We start from the raw sequence: 19,108 nt of genomic DNA on the forward strand, positions 1-19,108 counted from the left end.
ATATAATAAATTAAACTTATAAATATAATAATAAAATAATATTATTATAATACATAACGTGGTTTGAATTGGATTTGATTGGTTTTACAGAACAAATCTAAAATTTGATCTGATTCATACAGTTTACAAAAATAGAATCCAATCAAATTTAACTTAGTGTGATTTTAATAAATTTTCGATTTAAATTAAAAAGGATGAATAATTTAATTTAAATTAGTTTAAATTCAAATACTCCTAATACCAATTAAACTCCCCACTCTTTATACAAGATTATTGCTTAATAGATTTTTAATATTTGAATAATAATTTCTATATTAGTATATAATATTATGACTTATATAATATTTTTAGTGATTACTTTAAACAAGCTTTAAGTTAGAATAATCCATTTAAAGGATAAACAAACACAAACTTTTTATCTGATAATGAGTTAGTCTTAGATTTAATAATTATGAAATGTTTTTATGTCTATTTCCTATGAGTATGAATTGTAGTTGTTAGTATAATTGATACTTGTTGTAAAATAAATAACTAAGATATATTAAATATAAAATAAAGAAATAGAATTAGGTGACTTTAGTATTAACATTCACCATAATTAATATCTCAATATAATATTTCAAAGATTGATTTGGTACTAATTATTAATCTAATTTGAATCCTGAAGCAACTTAAAAAGCACAGAAGAACCTAATATCTAATTTCTTCAATCCCTAATTTCTCAGATTCACTTCAATTATTCTATAGCATAAACTCAAGTTTTTTTTATTCACTACTTTTTTCAATGATTCTGTTTGTATTGAGCGACTTTAATTTGTTTTCTTTTGTTTTAGATTGAATCTTAACTCTATAATTTGTTATTGAACTCTTTTCAAAGCCAACTTCAGCTTCATTTGGAAATCCCCTATTTCAGGTGTAAACCATGACCTAATTGTAATTTTCTATTTTCTAAATCCAGAAATCCTGGTCATGTTTTTTCTGGTCCTAATTGTGACTCTCTGAAGTCATGAACTCTACTGAGAGGAAAGAATTATTCAGAAAGTTTTAATTTATGCCTAGAATTAATCATGTTTGTAGTGGCTAAGTCATCTGAAATCTAAACTAAATATAGGTGTTGTTGCTATCTGCATTTTGTGTAGGACTCAGATCTCTCTATTTCATTGGCTACATTCTGAACGGGTTGACTAGTTGTTTGCACTTATTAGATTTATCGCAAGATTTTACAATGACTAATTTGTTGCCATAAACTAACAATAGTTAAATCCTGGTCATGTTTTTTTTTTGTTCTATTTTATTTTAAGAGCTAATATGTGTCTAAGTTCTGTACTAACAGAAAACAAGTTCGCAGTGGAAAGTGGAGCCAAAACTGTTTGTATATGCTACTATGAGCAGGAAAACAACTGGTTTGTCCTTGCTTCTTTCATATATTTTATTTTTCCATGCTTATTGCATCCTGGCAATGTAATGATTATGTTTTTCCATTTTTTCTTTTGGGCATACTTATGACTTTTCCTATATATCTTATATAAGTGCAATTTTTTATGTCATTTTAGATTTTTCTTATTTTTAATTTCAGTGAATGATCAATTAAGTTAGATGATTTAACTATTTTTGTCTTTGCTCAATGAAGTGTATTGATGGATCTGTGTTCTGTTTGTGCTTGATATTTTTAACAGTGGAATTCTTAGAGAACTTTGGGTGCTGTTAACAGAATCCAGTTTGTTTGCCAAAATGCTATTCTTTGTGTGCCAATGAAATACACAATGTGTCCATGAAGGTACCAGGTTGTATGGGCATTCAGAAAAATATGGTAAGATGGGGAGGTAAGGTCAGAAGGCTAGGGAATTCAGAAAAATATGTCTTTTAACAAAAATGTTGGAAACAAATCTGGGATGGTGGAATTTGTAGGCCCTAATGGGGAGGTTTTCATCTGTAGAAGTGATGTGGAGATTAGTTTGTCTCACCAAGATGCATTGATTGAACTTGGTTGCTGTTGTAAGAATGACCTTGCTTTAGTACACTATGCTTGTGCACTCAAGTGGTTTATTAATCATGGATCAACAATTTGTGAAATATGTGGACACATAGCCAATAATATCAGAATCTCTGACTTCAACAAGGTTGTTGGTTCTGTGAAAGAATATGAATCCTTGAGGGAGAGAACTGTCAGTGGGGATCCTGGTCCTCATGTTCATGCAAATAATAATACTGGCGTTGATCCTGACGCTGTGGCTGCTATCCGGAGGCAAAGGCTAAGTGAGATTGCATTATGGTTTTGTCCTCATAATACCAGTAGTATAAACAACAATAGCATTGCCGACACAGTTTCACAGGTTGCTGATGATTTGGATTTTTGACGGTTTAGAATTTCTCAAATAAAATCTCGTCGAAGTATAGTTTCTAAACCAAGCAATAATCCTTTCATACAAAAGATTGTTTGTCACAAGTAACAAACCCCTAAATTTATAAACCAAAGTATTCAAACCTCGGGTCGTTCTCCCTAGGAATTGTAATGAAGTGTTTTGTTACTGGCTGAGTTATTTTGGGGTTTTGGATAAGAAGCATGAAAAGTAAATATCAATGAAAATAAACTAACAACTATAAAAGGCTCTTGGCAAGGTATGAAAATTAGAAGTCCTATCCTAGTTATCCTTCTCAATTGTGATGAGAATTGTTCATTGCTACCACTTAGTTAACCCTTACTAAATAAAGGAAAGTCAAGTGGATGAATTGACTTGAGCCACAAGTCCTAGCCAACTCCCAAGGAAAGACTAGTTTTAGTGCACTCCAAACCAATTAGCAATCTCTCCAATTACCAATCAACAAAGGAATTAGATAACTCAAGTGTCACTAATTACTCTACCTAGGCCAAGAGGAACAAAATCTATACTATATCTAGAAGAGGTATTTCAACAAACACATAAAGGACAATAAAAGTAAACAACATAAATTGCAAGAATTAAAGGGAGATCTAACTACAAAGGCAAGAGATCAACAATAGAAAAGCAAAGAAGAACAATTATTATGAATTACCTCTTATTGAATTGCAAGAAAATGGAAGGAACAATAGTAGATCTACAACAAAGCATAAGAACAACATAAAGGAAATTACAACAAAAGAATAGAGAAAGATCAATGTAACAACAAAGAATTGAAAGGTAGAAGTAGAAGAAAGCAAAGATTAAAACCTAGATCTAAGAACTAGTCCTAATCCTAGTCCTAGAGAGAAGTGAGAGCTTCTCTCTCAAGAAACTACTTCTAACTACTAAACTAAACTAATGGTAACTAACTTATGTTTTCCTATTCACTCCTTGGGTTAAATAGCATCAGAAATGAGTTGGATTGGGCACATAAGGCTTTTGAATTTGCTGGCCACGTTTTGCTTTAAGTGAACCAGGTGGCAGCAACGGCGCGTGCGCGTACAATGCGCGTGCGCGCCACCATACGTATAGCAACTATGGCAAATCTTATATCGTTTCGAAGCCCCGGATGTTAGCTTTCCAACCCAATTGGAACCGCATCATTTGGACCTCTGTAGCTCAAGTTATGGTCGATTAAGTGCGAAGAGGTCAGCTTGACAGCTTTTGCGTTTCCTTTATTTCTCCATGAGTTCTCCATTTCTACATGCTTTTCCTTCATTCCCTTGGTCCAATCTTTGCCTTCTAAATCTGAAATCACTTAGCAAACATATCAAGGCATCTAATGGAATCAAGGAGAATTAAATTTAGCTATTTTAAGACCTAAAAAGCATGTTTTCACTCTTAAGCACAATTAAAGGAGAAGTTATAAAATCATGCTATTTCAATGGATAAATGTGGGTAAAAGGTTATAAAATCCGCTAAATTCAATACAAGATAAACCCTACAAGTGGGGTTTATCAACCTCCCCACACTTAAACCAAGCATGTCCTCATGCTAAAACCAAGAATGAAGTAAGGGTATGGCATTTATTTAATGGGAACTAACTAAATGCAATCTACCTATATGCAACTATCTACATGAATGCAATTGCTTGGTCAAAATAAATAAATTCCCAAGAAGCATATATGCACAAGGGCTAAGGACTAGCAAGTTTAATCCACAATTGAATTGAGTTATCAAATAGTTTTACAAACTTGCATGAAGAGTGATGATTGATAAACCCCATTTTTAGGGTTTATCTTGTATTGGATTTAGAGTGTTTTGATAACCTTTTCTCACATTTAGCCTATGAATTAGCATGATTTTGTTATCTCTCCCATATTTATGCTTAAGTGTAAAAACATGCTTTTTAAGCCTTATTTTGATGAATTCTAATTTCTCCTTGATTCCATAAGATGCCTTGATGTGTTTGCTAGTAATTCCAGGATTGAAATAAGCTAGGCATGGATCAAAGGAGCAAGGAAGGAAGCATACAAGTGGAGAGAAGCATAAAAAGTCAAAGAAGCAAAGTCAGCTATGCACGCGCACGCGCACAAGGCGCCCGCGCGCACATTGCAGAATCGACCAGGGACGCGCACGGTACGATGACCGCACATGACTTCATTAAAGCAACACGTGCCTGGCGATTTAAGAGGGTTTCTGAACCCATTTTGGCGCCAAATGCTGATAGAAAGGAATAAAAGGATCAAGGATTGAGGGGAAGGCAGGGAATTGAGCATATAGCACAATTAGGATTAGTTTAGAGTTAGTTTTTAGAGAGAGAAGCTCTCACTTCTCTCTAGAATTAGGATTAGGTTTAGGTTAATCTCTCTTCTTAGATCTAGGTTTAATTCATGCTTTGATTCACTTTTCCTTTACCAATTCTTAATCTTCTCCTCTTCCTCTTTCTAGTTATGTGCTTTAATAATTGTAATTCTTCATTTTGTTTTGGATAGATTGTTGTTCTTTTATTTCCTCTTTCAATAATGCAATTTGAGGTAATTCATGATAATTGTGATTTCCTTGATTGTTGTTGTTAATTCCTTGCAATAATTGTTGTTAGATTTTATTCTTGTTCTCAAATTACTATGCTTTTCTTTTATGCCTTCCAAGTGTTTGATGAAATGCTTGGTTGGACTTTAGTGTAGGTTTTGTTCCTCTTGACCTAGGTAGAGTAATTAGTGACTCTTGAGTTATCTAATTCCTTTGTTGATTGATAATTAGAAGTTGCTAATTGATTTGAATGCCTCCAAAGCTAGTCTTTCCTTTAGGAGTTGATTATGACTTGAGGAATTAAATTGATTCATCCACTTGACTTCCCTCCATGGTTAGAGGTTAACTAAGTGGGAGCAATGAACAATTCTCATCACAATTGAGGAGGATAACTAGGATAGGACTTCTAATTCTCATATCTTGCCAAGAGCCTTTTATAGTTGTTAGTTTATTTTCATTGCCATTTACTTTTCATGCTTCTTATCCAAAACCCCAAAATAACTCAAAACCAATAACAAGACACTTTATTGTAATTCATAGGGAGAACGACCCGAGGTTTGAATACTTCGGTTTATAAATTTTAAGGGTTTGTACTAGTGACAAACAACTTTTTGTATGAAAGGATTATTGTTTGGTTTAGAAACTATACTTTACAACGAGATTTCATTAGTGAAATTCTAAACCGTCAAAAATCCAATCATCAATGATTGTAGGTGGAAACATGTAATTGAGCATCGAACCCTCACCGGTAGTGTTTGCACTCTATTCGCTCAAGTGTTTAGGGTTAATTCACTCAATTCTCCTCTAATCATGCTTTCCAAGATTTGTTCTTCTTCTAACAATCAACATATATTTCATGCATGCATACAAGTATCATGAGGTCTTTTCATAGGTTGTAATGGGGCTAGGGTCAAGGTAGGATGCATATTTGGTCAAGTGAGCTTGAAGTTTGAATCTTTGATAAGCTTAGACTTCCCACCTAACCTATGACATCCTATACAATTAAGTTCTAACCTAACTACCCATTCTTCACTTCTCCACATACTAATGCATTTTCTTTTTGATTCACATTCCATATGCATTGATTCTTTATTGTTTGAGCTTCACTTTGGGGCATTTTGTCCCCTTTTAGATTCATTAAACTGTGAGATATTACCCTGCCATAGTGTAATGTGTTTCCAATGCCAGTAAAAAGTAACCCAGCCAATCGTATTTAACATCCAGAAAACTGCCAAATAAAATGCGTCCCAAGCCGAAATATCACAAGTACCACCTCGTCATTGTTTTTCTTTTTCTTTCTTTTCTATTTTTTTTCTTTTCTTTTTTTCTTTTGTTTTTTTCAATTTTTTTTCTTTCTATATACAAGAACCTCAATGCATAAGGTTTTACATTTGATCAATACATGAGTATGTACCCAATTCCCAATATTTCCAATAATAATACAAAACTACCCTTTTATTCACCCAATGTCCCAAGGTTTCCACACTTGAATGATACTCACACACACTTGCCTAAGCTAAACAAAGATCCAAATAAGGACTTTTATTATTTTCTGCTTTAAGGCTTGTAATGTGCTAAATTAAGAACAAAGTGGGTTAATCGTAGGCTCAAATTTGGCTAACAAAAGAAGATAAAAGGTAAGGCCATTTGGGTAAGTGAGCTAATGAAATCATGGCCTCAATCATATAAATGTATGAATACACAAAATAATGGACATAAAGAATCAAACAAATCAAAGATTACAATCATAGGAAGAGAATAATGCACACAAGAAGGAAAAATAAGTGGTTATAAGATGTAACCACACTATTAGGCTCAAATCTCACTTGCTCGTGTTCTTAGCTCATAAATCATGTTCCACAAGATATATAATTCAAGCAAGTTCTATGAAAAGTTTTCACTCAAATCAATTGGTGCCCTATAGATAGAAATCTTGAAAATTTTCATTTTGACTAAGCTTATTGTGTATATATATATGCAAAACTAAGAAAATGCAAGTAAAAATCCTAAAATCCTAGAATGAAATGCAAAAGTGTTGGGATTAGAAATTTGTCACCCAAAATCGCCGACCGGTCGGACGACCTCCCCACACTTGAAGATTGCACCGTCCTCGGTGCACGCAAAGGAGAGCAATGTGGACGGATTGCTACAAGTGATGAGCTCCGTCAAAAGATTGTGCGGATGACTTGTTTGTTGCCCTATTTAAAGCTATTCATTTCTCCCTTCTTGGTGGCCAACCTAAAAGGATAGAAAGAAATATTAAGCCTATGACAAAGATATCAAAGCAAATAGAACATAAGCGGGGGTTAATGCCAAGTAGGAGTATGGTTCTCTACTACATGGTAGCTACAACATGTAGAGGAGGAAACAATAAGAGAAAATGACATATCAATGATACTTGATACAAGAGTAAGGTCAAAGCATGAAGAGCATGATGAGCATCAAGTTCAAACAAGAGAGAGTGGGCCATGAAAGACAATATGAGGTCATATCAATGCACAAAGACACAAGAGTCATTCAAGATGAAGCATTGATTTAAAAGTTTCATCACCCAACAATATCAAACAAGTCAAGAGGCACCAAAATAATGTAAGAATTTCTCAACAATTGAGTGTAAGAATCCAACACCATTATTGAAATGACACTTAGAAAAAAAAACTGAAAACATGCTATATAAACAAAATGAAAATGGAAATAGTAGAAGTATGCAAATGCAGTGAACAAAAGAAAATGGAAGATGAGAAAAAAACTCTTTCTTTCTTTCTTTTTTTTTTTTACCGACGCGTGTGCGTCATGCACGTTTACGCGTCAATGGGCAAATTGGTTGAAGGACGCGTACGCGCCAGGTGCGTGCACGCGTGCGTCGAGTTAGGCGAGTGCTTTAAGTGAACCAAGTGGCAGCAACGGCACGTGCGCATACTATGCGCGTGCGCGCCACCATACGTGTAGCAACTATGGCAAATCTTATATCGTTTCGAAGCCACGGATGTTAGCTTTTCAACCCAACTGAAACCGCATCATTTAGATCTCTGTAGCTCAAGTTATGGTTGATTAAGTGCGAAGAGGTCGGCTTGACAGCTTTTGCGTTTCCTTTATTTCTCCATGAGTTCTCCATTTCTACATGCTTTTCCTTCATTCCCTTGGTCTAATCTTTGCCTTCTAAATCTGAAATCACTTAGCAAACATATCAAGGCATCTAATGGAATCAAGGAGAATTAAATTTAGCTATTTTAAGACCTAAAAAGCATGTTTTCACTCTTAAGCACAATTAAAGGAGAAGTTATAAAACCATACTATTTCAATGGATAAATGTGGGTAAAAGGTTATAAAATCCCCTAAATTCAATACAAGATAAACCCTACAAATGGGGTTTATCAGTTGCTTCTGAGCAGCCTTCAAATTTTGTTACTGAAGATGCTGGCCCTGCACAGAGTCCTGCAACCAAGTGGGCCGTGGAAGGCACAGGGATCCTGCTTGCTACTGGCCTGCTTACAATCACCCTTGCGTGGCTGATAGCTCCTCGAGTTGGAAAGATACATAAGATTTAAAGCCAATCACAATAAGTGGTGAAACATACCAAATTCTTTATATGGTAATTTCTTACCTAGATGTCTTTTGCCTGAATGTGTCTGCATATTTTGGAACTGTCCTAAATATGGGGCCTCAAAACCTATGCATTTACATTAATTATTATAGGGTTGAACTTCAGAATGTCATGATAATAATGCATGCATTGGGGTCATGCAAGCATGGTATTTCACTAAAACATGGAGCAAAGACACTAGTCTGCCATTGCTTCCATATAATTTGTAGAGCTTGCCTTTATTTCTCATGTCTCTCTGTCTGCTAGATTAATACGAAATTGGAAACTTTAGCTAGCAATTTTATTCAAGAAATTTGTTATCATTCTTATAAAGGACATGAGATTAATAATGGACTCACGTTGATGTTATGGACTGGTATTTTCATACTGATCACTTATAAGGTCTTCTTCCCTTTGGCCATACGCATATTTAGGGCTTGTTTGGATATGCTTCTAATTAGAAAGCCTCACAGAATTAAACTAACAAACAATTAACAATCAAATGGATCTAACTACTCATAGTGTAATAAATCATCGTTCGTTTATAGATCAAGATTAAGCCTAGCCTAGAGTTTAGATAACTTACTCAGTTCCGATGTTTAGAGCCACATCAATTGATCAATCAATATGAATTATGTGGACTCTGGCTTATATTCATCTGTAGGCTTCATTTCTTGTTGTCTTTCTTTTGATTGGACATTTATATTGCAACAATACTAAAGTTATCTACGGATTAATTTATACACAAAAAAATAATATGGCTAGAAGTATATAAAATTAGAGTAAATAGTAACTCAGAAAAAAAATTTTAATATGTGATTAAAATGTCAGAATAAATTATTTTACTTTAAAAAAACATAAAATAAAATTTTAAATTTCCGAGGACAGTAATTTAAAAAATTATGCGGTGATTTAAATGTATAATGTCTTTAAAAGAATACTAAAACAATTTAAAATCACGATTTATTGGTAAACACGTAAAATAATTTAAAATATAGAATAATATATAATTTAAAATTGAATAATATTAATTATAAAAATCTATTAAGTATAAAAATGATGTGAATGAATTTATGAATGTTATATAATAAATAAGGAATGTATTTTTATTATTATAATATAAATTAAATGTAATAAATATAAATTATGTATTTATTTAATAAAAATATAAATTGATAAATGTATATTATTATAATGTGTTATTTTTTTGGAATTTAGATTTTCTAAATTTTGAATTTCACTTCAGTGGATAAAATAATCTCTCACAATTTATTTTATAAGTAGGACCAAGAAAAAATATGAGAGAGAAATCATTCAAAAGTGAGAGATCACATTTTACCCTCTAAATTAAAATTCAAAATTTAAAAAATCCAAATTTATTTTTTAGTTGCTCACAATATCCCTCAATCCGTCGGACTAAGGATTAATCCACACACGACCAAACCAAATTATTTATTATAATATGTTATTTAATATATGCAATCAATACTTTTATATAGAGTAAATATTAAGATAAAAAACATAAGACCGAAAAAAGAATAAATAAACGTTACTTATTAAATAGAAAATTTTGGCTACTTTTGTTTCCTAAAGTTTGGTTCCAAATTTTCAGTTTCTTATCTCTGTTAAAATGAAAATTTTGGCTACTTTTGTTTCCTAAGTTTGGTTCCCAAATTTTATTTTGGCCAAGAAACACGGAGTGTACTCTAATGAAATAACCTATTAAAAGCAAAAAGGAAAGCCATACTTAGTACTTATTTAAACGTCATTATCTTAACTAGGGGTGTGCATGGCCCGGCCCGGCCCGGCCCTGAACACTTTTGGGGTTAATTTGGTGTGATTTCATCGGGTTTAGGGTCGAGTATGGGTCTCAAAAATAGACCCGGTCATTATTTCGGGTCGGGTCCGGGCTATAGCTCGGGTCACCCGAAATCGGCCCGGTGGCCCGGTCATCATACACAATTAATATTTTGTGTTATTAGTGATGGATGATGGCTATTATTATGTGAAATTTAAGTATTGTAAACCTTAATATTTTGTATTACTAGTCATTATATATAAGACTATAAGTTAATGTTTTATATTTAAAATGCATAAGACTTTAGACTAATGCATAATCTTGTGTTATTTGTATTGATTTAAATATTTGGTGTTATTAGGCAATATTAGTATTGATTATGGTTATGCTTTAATTTTAGAGAAAAGTTGGTTCTTATTATATTTTTCTAAGTGAATTTTACCATGTCAAATAATAGTTGGAGTCTTGAAAATTTGGATATTTTTACATGCTAACTTACAAGAAGGTATCAAGGTAATATAATGTTAATGACCCGGTTTTCACCCGGTTTAGTCGTGGCCCGAAAGTGTATAGGTTTCATCGGGTCTAGGATCGGGTTCGGGTTTAACAAATAGGCCCGTTATATATTTCGGGTCGGGTCTGGGTCACATCAAACCCGGTTTCACCCGGCCCATGCACACCCTTAATCTTAACAAAAAATATCTTTTTAAATAAATAAATTTTTTTAATTTTTTAACATATTTAATAAATTTCTAATAATAAAAATAAAAGTACTAAAAAAATAAAAAATGTTCTTTTTAAAAAATTATAATTTACATTTTTTTAAATTCTTTTTTTTAAAAATGATATTTTTCATATAATAAATAAACAAAAATATTTTAATATTATTATATCCAAATACAATTAAAAAATAAAAAAATCTTTTCACATGAAATATCCAAACATAAAATTACTTTTATTTTTTCATAAAATCTTCTAAAACAAATAACTAAAAAAAAATCTTTTCTAACAAACTCAAGCTAAATAAACCCTTAAAATCCTTAAAATGAAAGTAGTCTGTTCTAATAATATACTTCACTTGATAAAGGTGTTTTTCTAAAATAGCTAACTAGACATTTTGACCAAAGGGCTAAAAGAAATAGATGAATAAATGTGATGAATAATATCGAGAGTAACATCATCGTTGACGCAACCTACTTTGTGCAAAAAAAGATCAAGAGAAAAATTTGTAGTCCTTAGCTTGCAGTATGATCTCCCTCATTGCGCCAATCGAGCCTAAAACCATCAATAATACTCCAAATACGATGCAAAACTGAAACACCATGAAAAAAATTTAGAGTCATATATATAGTATAATGGCAAATTTTGTGAGATTTTAATACATTCACTCTTAGTGTGTGTAAAAGAGTACTACACTTATATTTGATTTTTTATTAGTTATTAAGAGCACTATATATTTATTAGATGTCATATTATGCAATATATGGAAATTCAACTATATAGAACTATGAGAATAATTTTTTAAAATACATACCCAATTTGCACACCAGGATCCGCTAAATCTCTTTGGTTTATAGACTACTAGCCATATTATGCAAGGGAGCTGCGAAAGTTCATTAAATTGAATACCATCAGGGTTTGTTTGTAGGTTGCAAAATAATAAATAAATAAAATGGGATTCATTTATTTCCTTACGAAGTATGAGGTTGGAGCAAAGACAAGTCCTCCTAAGAAGCTAAGGAGCCCACCAAAAAATGGAAATATAATTGCAACTAGCATAGTAAGTGCTGCATTGCATGTGAACAAAATTTTCAACGTTGCTGTTAGATTCTACTCACGTGTGCATTGAAAAAGAACAACTATTATATATATATATATAGTAGGAAAAAGATTATGAAGAACACTCACCAACATATATATTGCGGGAAATGAAACGAAGGTACCAAGTTGGCTTGAAATTCATTCTCCGTACCATGAATGATTCCATCATGTCAAACACCGGAACAGCAAACACCTAGCAACAACATGAGAACTTCTCAGTGCTCTCGGGAACTCTTGCATTCATTTATTAGTTAAATGATAAGTCATTAATAAATATTTATAACAAAATTACTTTCACGAGATGATAATCCTCTTATTTATTCTAAGAGCACCTATACAAGTTTATATATCCAGATAATAAATTGTGATGATGATGCAATACATCTTTTTAATTATCAAGTTTTTGATTTTTTTTTTTAATGTTTTTAAAAATTAACATATAAATTTATAGTTTTTACTCTTTTAATTATTAGGAGAATAAGTAGCAAGACGAATTAGGATTTTTAATTATTACTTTATATAAAAATATATGTTGACTAATTTTTAATGTGCAGATAAATTCTTGAAACAGAAATTTGATAGCTAGTTAGTGACTTATGTTCATTTAACTATTTAAGTTTTTGTGTAAACAAAAATTTATAAAACTAAGATACGTGAAGCCCAATCTGGAACTCTAAACTAGCAAATAAATTAACACAGCCTTAGTGTAAAGCGAAATGTACCTGATAACTTCCAGTGACATGAATAACGACAAATATATTAGCAACGGCGGTGAGCCAGTGGGGTTTATCGAGAGACATGAGGATGTTATCAGTAACAGAGTTTCCAAAAGCCCAGTAGCCAAAGATTGCAACAGGGAAGTAGCACAAACCCACAACAATGTAAGCAACAATCATTCCCTTCCACATGGCCTTCTTTGAAGGTTTCTCCGGTGTCGAAGGAACTGTTGCTTGGATCTCAAGTAACACATTGTGTGCAGCATACCCAAATGCTATGGTCCCCAAACCGGTAAAAAAGTCAAAAACGTTCCCCGTCGTAGTTGAAGATCTTCCATCATATTTCACATCCGGTAAGGCACCTTTATGAGCCGAACTTATCCATGCAATCGTTGAGTAGCTGCACTTTTCAAATATATGTAACTATCAAGTTCTTAACTAATATAATTAATTACCATACTAATATTATTTTAGCATACAATATATATAAACTTTTAGGCTGTGTTTGGATATTGTATCTAGCACAGAAATACAAAGATAAAAAACAGAAAAACAGAAATAAATATAATGACCGATTTTTATCTTCTTGTTTCTGGCTCCGAAACAAGATCGAAACAGAGTTTTAATTAATAAATAAATATGTGATTACCAGATGGACATAACGGCTGCAGAAATAGATACACCAATGATGGAATTGAAACTGGGGAGATGCGAGAGGAAAAACTGAAGGCTTGCAAAGATCATAATGAAGTAAGTGGTTCTAATTGGCTTACAGTCTTTGCAAAGAATCTGATGGGCCTTCTTCAAGGAATTTCCACCAGTAATCATGTAAATGATATCCGTACCAACATCCACAATGAGTGTTTGAGGCACCACAATCCATAATCCTAGTTTCTCCCCGAAGGCATATTGCCCTAATTCATGGTACCTATCAAACCTCTTCCCAGACTCAGCCTCGTGCATCTCAATCATCTGCCATGCCGTGTATAACGTGCATATCCATGAAAGCACCAAAACTGTGATGCCAGGACCCCTAAGAGAAAGAAAATTTTTATAGAAAAAGATGTAAAGTTAAATTTTTAATACATTTATAGAAGAAAATTACAAATTTTGATTAGTAGTAATGTTCAGGTGTGTTTTTAGGATATATGATAGCTGAATCTTATGTTAGAAAAAGAAAATCTCAATTAGAAAAATAAAGTTAATTGTTGAGGGAGATGGATGAAAGGAATAAACAAACCATCCAAGTTGAGACATGGCATAGGGAAACCCAAGCACTCCAGCTCCAACCAAAGCAGTGACATTGTGAAAAGCACTGTACCACCACTTCCCATTCCTGGACCTTGTCACTGCGAGCCAATTATTGATATCTTTATTATTATCTTCCATCTTCTCTTTCTCTCTGCAGCAGTTGTGTTCAATCAAGAGAACTTCAACCAACTGTGTTCAGTAGTAACACTATTTATATTGGTATTCTGTTGAGAAAAGATAACAAAAGATTAAAAAGTATCGTCTTTCCTTTTATAAAGTATAAGATTTTGTAAATCTTTTTTGTTTTTGTTTTAATTTAAATTTATTTATTCATCTTTATATTTATTATTTAAAACTTAAAAATTAAAAGATTCAAACATCACTCTGATTTTTTTTTGTCCAGTTAAAATCCTAATTACAGTTATCTTTTATTAATATCTTTTGTAAATAATTTTATCTTATTTAACTTTCTTTTTTTAAAAAACTTACGTAGAAATTACCTTATTGTAGATGACATAAGAAAAACCTACCTTTTTCACATAATTTGATCCTTCATTCTATGAAATTAAAATACGATATGTATTAAAGATTAATACTAATAAACGCCGCGATAAATACTTTTCACCTTAAAATTTCCTTTCATCTCATACAAAGTAATTAGTAACACTATTTTATCCATGGAGTTTCGGTTGGATAAAATTGGTGTACACAAAAATAAATTTAAAATTTGCTTAAAATATGATAAATCCCATCTTAATTATTACGATTTTAACTTTTTCTGTTTAAATTTAATTGGAGGAGTTATTTGTGTACGATTGATTTTAATAACCACAATATGACAAAGCATATGTACCTATTTCATCCACTCCTCAAGTCCATTATATCATTGGATTTCAAATTTTCCTCTCCTGCACTCTTCTTTATTCGACACCCAAGCTTGGCTCCAATACTTTATCTCCTATTTCACGACTTCTGTATTTAGACTTTTGCTTTGAAACATTTTGCAGTTTCTATGCTTCCAAATACACCATGTGGTTGCAAAGAAGTTCGACACCTACCGCTGCTTGTACCTTGCTGGAATTGGTGCCGCAATCCATGACTTGAAGCATTCCTTAGCTCATCATGGCCATGTTCAGTGCGGACATTCTCTGGCCCTTTACGACACATTAGCCATCCATAGAAGCTGGTAAAATCCTGCAAAACATGTCACAAGCAACTTCAGAAGCATATTTTTTTACTATTTTGACTCTTCTGTTCATTGCATAAAAGCAACAAACATATCAATGGTGCCCCCTCATTGAATTATATATTGCATAGTTGTACGGTTAACATGAAACCCAAATTTTAGCATGATAGTGGATATGTAAACTTAAATGCATACTTCAAAATTTAAATACTTTTTGGAACTGATATGAATTCATCTTATTATCAAATGATGATGCAAGACTTAGTAAGTAAAAAAGATGAGATTTAAAGGGAGAGGGACAACTGGTAATGCATATAATTGGTTCATTTTGGAAAAAGAGCTAGCCATAAAGGATCTTGACGATCCTTTAGTGTCAAAAGCATATGGTGCAGTATTTACTCATCTATCTCCTGCATCCACTCCACTGCAATGAACTCTAGAATATGCAATGAACTCCAGAATATGAAATCCCCAGCCAAAGATAGGTAATTTCAGGATTAATCTTATTTATCATATCTATGGTAGTTCTCATATTGAAATGGGATGAAAAGGTTGAAATAAAACAGAGGCCAAATACTAAAACAAATTTTATAAGAAAACAACACAATGAGCTAGAAAGAGATGAGAAAACTGTGACTCTCACAGCAACGAAATGGAAATTTGAAATTGAACATTCAGGACAAACAGAATAAAAAGCAAAAAAGCAGAGAAAGAACAAAAGAAAGAATTGTAAGAAAACAGATCAAAATATATGTTGCAACATTTTCCACAAATTTTAACACCCAAAAGAGCTAAATTGAAAGGTAAATTGAATGGATTTTAGGATTTGTTATTTGTGCAACCCAATTCAATAACTTCAATCAGTGTCAATATCATTATAGTATATAGCAAGATTGGAAATTCTATTATGTGTACTTAAAAATGACTACCATTTATTATATACACAAATAATAATAATAATAACTCATTTGATTGATAAATATAAATTTTAAAGCACAAAATATCTGTTAAGAATTTAAGATTGCTTAAAAGGTTAAAAGTTTAAGTCCTTTTTAAATAATAAATACATTAAAAATTAAAATAGTCAAAATTCAGAGCATGTTGCCTAAAATGAGTTTATAGAGTGTGCATATATTGAATATGATTAGCCGCCGAAGTATTGAGAAAAACTGTACCTAGATTTGAATCTCAGAACTACTGCCCCAGTGCCCCTGAACCAGCGACCCTCTCTGTTTTCCGCTTATCATCAAAACCGTGGTATCCATGACTACCGTCTCTGGCCGTCGCAATGGTAGCTGGGATACCAGAGCTTGATGCCACACCCCCATGTCCCGCTGCCGCTGCTGCCTTTGTGGTCCACCTCACTGCAACAGATCTCATAACTCTCCTCTTCATCCCCAACATCACACTTCCTAGCAGCTGCAGCTACTCCATCAATGTAGGTGTCGATGATCTGCCACCTTGCAGGGTTCATGATCATCCGAAGATCTTACTATAATGGTAAGAGAATATTATTCATCAAATTCTTCTCATTCTCTGATGATAAATAAATTTTAACTGAATATTCTTTGAGAAGTGAGAAGGAAACCCAATAATTCTTACCTTAACACGCTTAAAATGTTTCTCCTGTTGTTGCACTCTCTTCACTTTATCCTCTTGCTTTTTCCTTTCCATCTAACAGAAAATCGAAAAACAACTAAAATTATTCAAAACTTCTATGAATTACATAACAGAAAACCAAATTCAATCTAATGCCTACAATTTCTAGGATACATGAGAAATCCTGAATCAATCTAAACCCTACTAACCTCCGATATCTAATCGAAGATCTTCACCACCTACATCATCAGATCGGAGAATCAGAAGGAAGAGATAAATCGAACTTGTAAAGCTAAATATCTTTCAGTCACTCCCACAAATCTCTCCCAGAAATCGATACTCATCTCTCTAAAACCTAAGCAAATAGTAAAAAATTAAATCAAACAACACAAAAAGAGAAATGAAAAAAGGTATAAACGAATGAATCAATCAAAATAGAATGCTCACCAGCCTGAGCAGGAGGAACAGGCTTAGAAGCCAACTGAGTTTGCTGCTGCCGCTGAGCCGCCGCAGCTGAACCCTTCTTGAGTGGAGACGCCACTGCCGCCGCGGCGATTTGCCGTGAGGAGTCCTCGGCATCGTCACCTCGCAAATGGAAAGGGTTCGACGTCGCCATTTCAAGAAAGCTGGCGCGACATGAAGTTCGACGAAGCAGACCAGAGAGAGAAGTGTCAATGAAGGATTCCACCGGCTGAACTAACCCGCGTCGTCGCCGTCGCTGTGCTCTCAGACGACGAGTTCGAGTAGCTACGGTTAGGATTTCGGATGGGCTCGTAGCGATTGGTGATCTTAGAATAATGGAGGAATAAATTGGCCAAGATTGAAGAGACATACGAACTGGAAGGAGGAAAACGGTAGTTGAAGAGGTAGGGTTGGGAGCTAGAGCGCGAGAGAGAGAGAGAGCGTGAGGAGGGAGTGTGTGTGACGAAGTAGTGGTAGTGGTATAAGGCAGAGAGCTTCTTCCTTTTCTCCGTTCACTTTGCCTTTAGCTTTTCTTTTTGATTTAAAACAAAAAAAGGAAAGTGAGATGCCACGTGAGGTGATAGTTATCATACTCGAATCGGCTAAGTTACTGAATTATTGGGTCATTAATTTAACGGATAAATTATTGGTTGAACTGATTGACCTAGACTTATGAAAATAAAAATAAAATATAATAAAAAATTTAGAATTAAAAAATTAAAATATATACTTTTATTAATATTTTAAAAGGTAAATTATTCATATAAGCTAATGGCACATCATAATTTCATAATGAGCAATGCTAGGGGGCCAGCAATATTTGTGATTGGTAGCCATCAACTAGCCATTAATGATGATTTGATGGTGTGAGATTGGTGTGAGATTTCATCCAATGACTCACCTTTCTCTGCTGGTTACATGCTGGCCAAAATGCAATAAAATTGCTGGCCCCTAGACTTTTCCTTTCATAATTCAGCCAAAAGAAAAATGGATACATGAATTAACTAGATATACCTTTTTATGTAATTTGAATTAGAGCAATTCTTCTAAATTCAAATTACACACATGCACAAAAGCACTAATTCGAATCGACCTGATTCAGATTACACACATATTTTGTGATATAATTTGCAATACTTTTCTGCTCATTCTTTTATTAAAGAATTAATAATTTATTAAAAAATTTATTAAAAATTAATAATTTAATAATTAAAAAATATATATATTTTATTTCATGCATTAAAAAAAACTAACAAAATATTTAATTACGAAACTTCTTTAAAATATTAATGAGCTATCAATTCGAATTTCATACAATACTCTTTTATGCATTTTTAATAGTTCATGAATATTCTTTAATAAATTTATTTAAATTATACCACAAAAAATATTTTATTCTATACAAAATAATTTAAAAAAATGACTTAAAAGATGTTAGAAGTACTATAAAAATTTGTAATGTTCTAATGACTTAAGACATTAAAGAAATACTCTACATAGTCAATAATAATTTAGAAATTAAAGAAAATATATTTTTATCATGTATTTACCTAAATCACTAGAATATTACAAACTTTGATAGTATTCATAACATCTTTTAAGCCATTTTTTTTAAATTATTTTGTATGAAATAAAATATATTTTTTAATTGTTTTATATGGAACAAAATATATTTTTTAATTATTTTGTATAGAATAAAATATTTTCTTTAATTTCTAAATTATTATTGACTATGTAGAGTATTTTATTTAAAATTTGAGTACATGCATGTATTTACCTAAGTCATTAGAACATTACAAA

General features: G+C 32.6%; 2 protein-coding genes across 7 annotated transcripts; one reads left to right on the plus strand and one right to left on the minus strand.

Moving 5' to 3' along the window:
- Positions 1–1,856: 1,856 nt before the first annotated feature.
- Positions 1,857–8,440, plus strand: LOC130980305 (uncharacterized). Its single transcript, XM_057903995.1, has 2 exons — positions 1,857–2,333; positions 8,285–8,440. The coding sequence occupies exons 1-2, from the start codon at positions 1,857–1,859 to the stop codon at positions 8,438–8,440; spliced, it is 633 nt and encodes a 210-aa protein (XP_057759978.1).
- Positions 8,441–11,277: 2,837 nt separating this feature from the next.
- Positions 11,278–17,805, minus strand: LOC130978980 (lysine histidine transporter 1-like). 6 transcript variants are annotated; one of them, XM_057902316.1, is made up of 13 exons: positions 17,294–17,805; positions 17,056–17,201; positions 16,850–16,921; positions 16,423–16,739; positions 15,120–15,255; positions 14,915–15,019; positions 14,051–14,250; positions 13,460–13,843; positions 12,817–13,210; positions 12,182–12,287; positions 11,969–12,060; positions 11,808–11,876; positions 11,279–11,585 (listed from the first exon to the last, which is right to left on the minus strand). In XM_057902316.1, exons 7-13 carry the CDS (start codon positions 14,197–14,199, stop codon positions 11,487–11,489), a joined length of 1,293 nt encoding a protein of 430 aa, XP_057758299.1. In that variant the 5' UTR covers positions 14,200–14,250; positions 14,915–15,019; positions 15,120–15,255; positions 16,423–16,739; positions 16,850–16,921; positions 17,056–17,201; positions 17,294–17,805; the 3' UTR covers positions 11,279–11,486. The 6 variants fall into 6 exon arrangements, with proteins under 6 accessions (XP_057758300.1, XP_057758299.1, XP_057758297.1 ...); XM_057902317.1 differs by having other exon boundaries at positions 11,278–11,585; positions 14,051–14,212; positions 14,915–15,255; XM_057902314.1 differs by having other exon boundaries at positions 14,915–15,255; positions 17,056–17,085.
- Between the last annotated feature and the right edge of the window lie 1,303 nt (positions 17,806–19,108).

Source organism: Arachis stenosperma, chromosome 5 (assembly GCF_014773155.1).
Source record: "Arachis stenosperma cultivar V10309 chromosome 5, arast.V10309.gnm1.PFL2, whole genome shotgun sequence".
Taxonomy (NCBI): Eukaryota; Viridiplantae; Streptophyta; class Magnoliopsida; order Fabales; family Fabaceae; genus Arachis; species Arachis stenosperma.

Coding starts and splice junctions, on each gene's coding strand:
- LOC130978980 (XM_057902317.1), bottom strand. CDS start 14,199: ATGGAAGATAATAATAAAGATATCAATAATTGGCTCGCAGTGACAAGG. Junction 13,844..14,050: donor GCCATGTCTCAACTTGGATG/GTTTGTTTATTC, acceptor TCTTTCTCTTAG/GGGTCCTGGCATCACAGTTT. Junction 11,877..11,968: donor TTGCTCCAACCTCATACTTC/GTAAGGAAATAA, acceptor GAACTTTCGCAG/CTCCCTTGCATAATATGGCT.
- LOC130980305 (XM_057903995.1), top strand. CDS start 1,857: ATGTCTTTTAACAAAAATGTTGGAAACAAATCTGGGATGGTGGAATTT. Junction 2,334..8,284: donor TTGCCGACACAGTTTCACAG/GTTGCTGATGAT, acceptor GCTTCTGAGCAG/CCTTCAAATTTTGTTACTGA.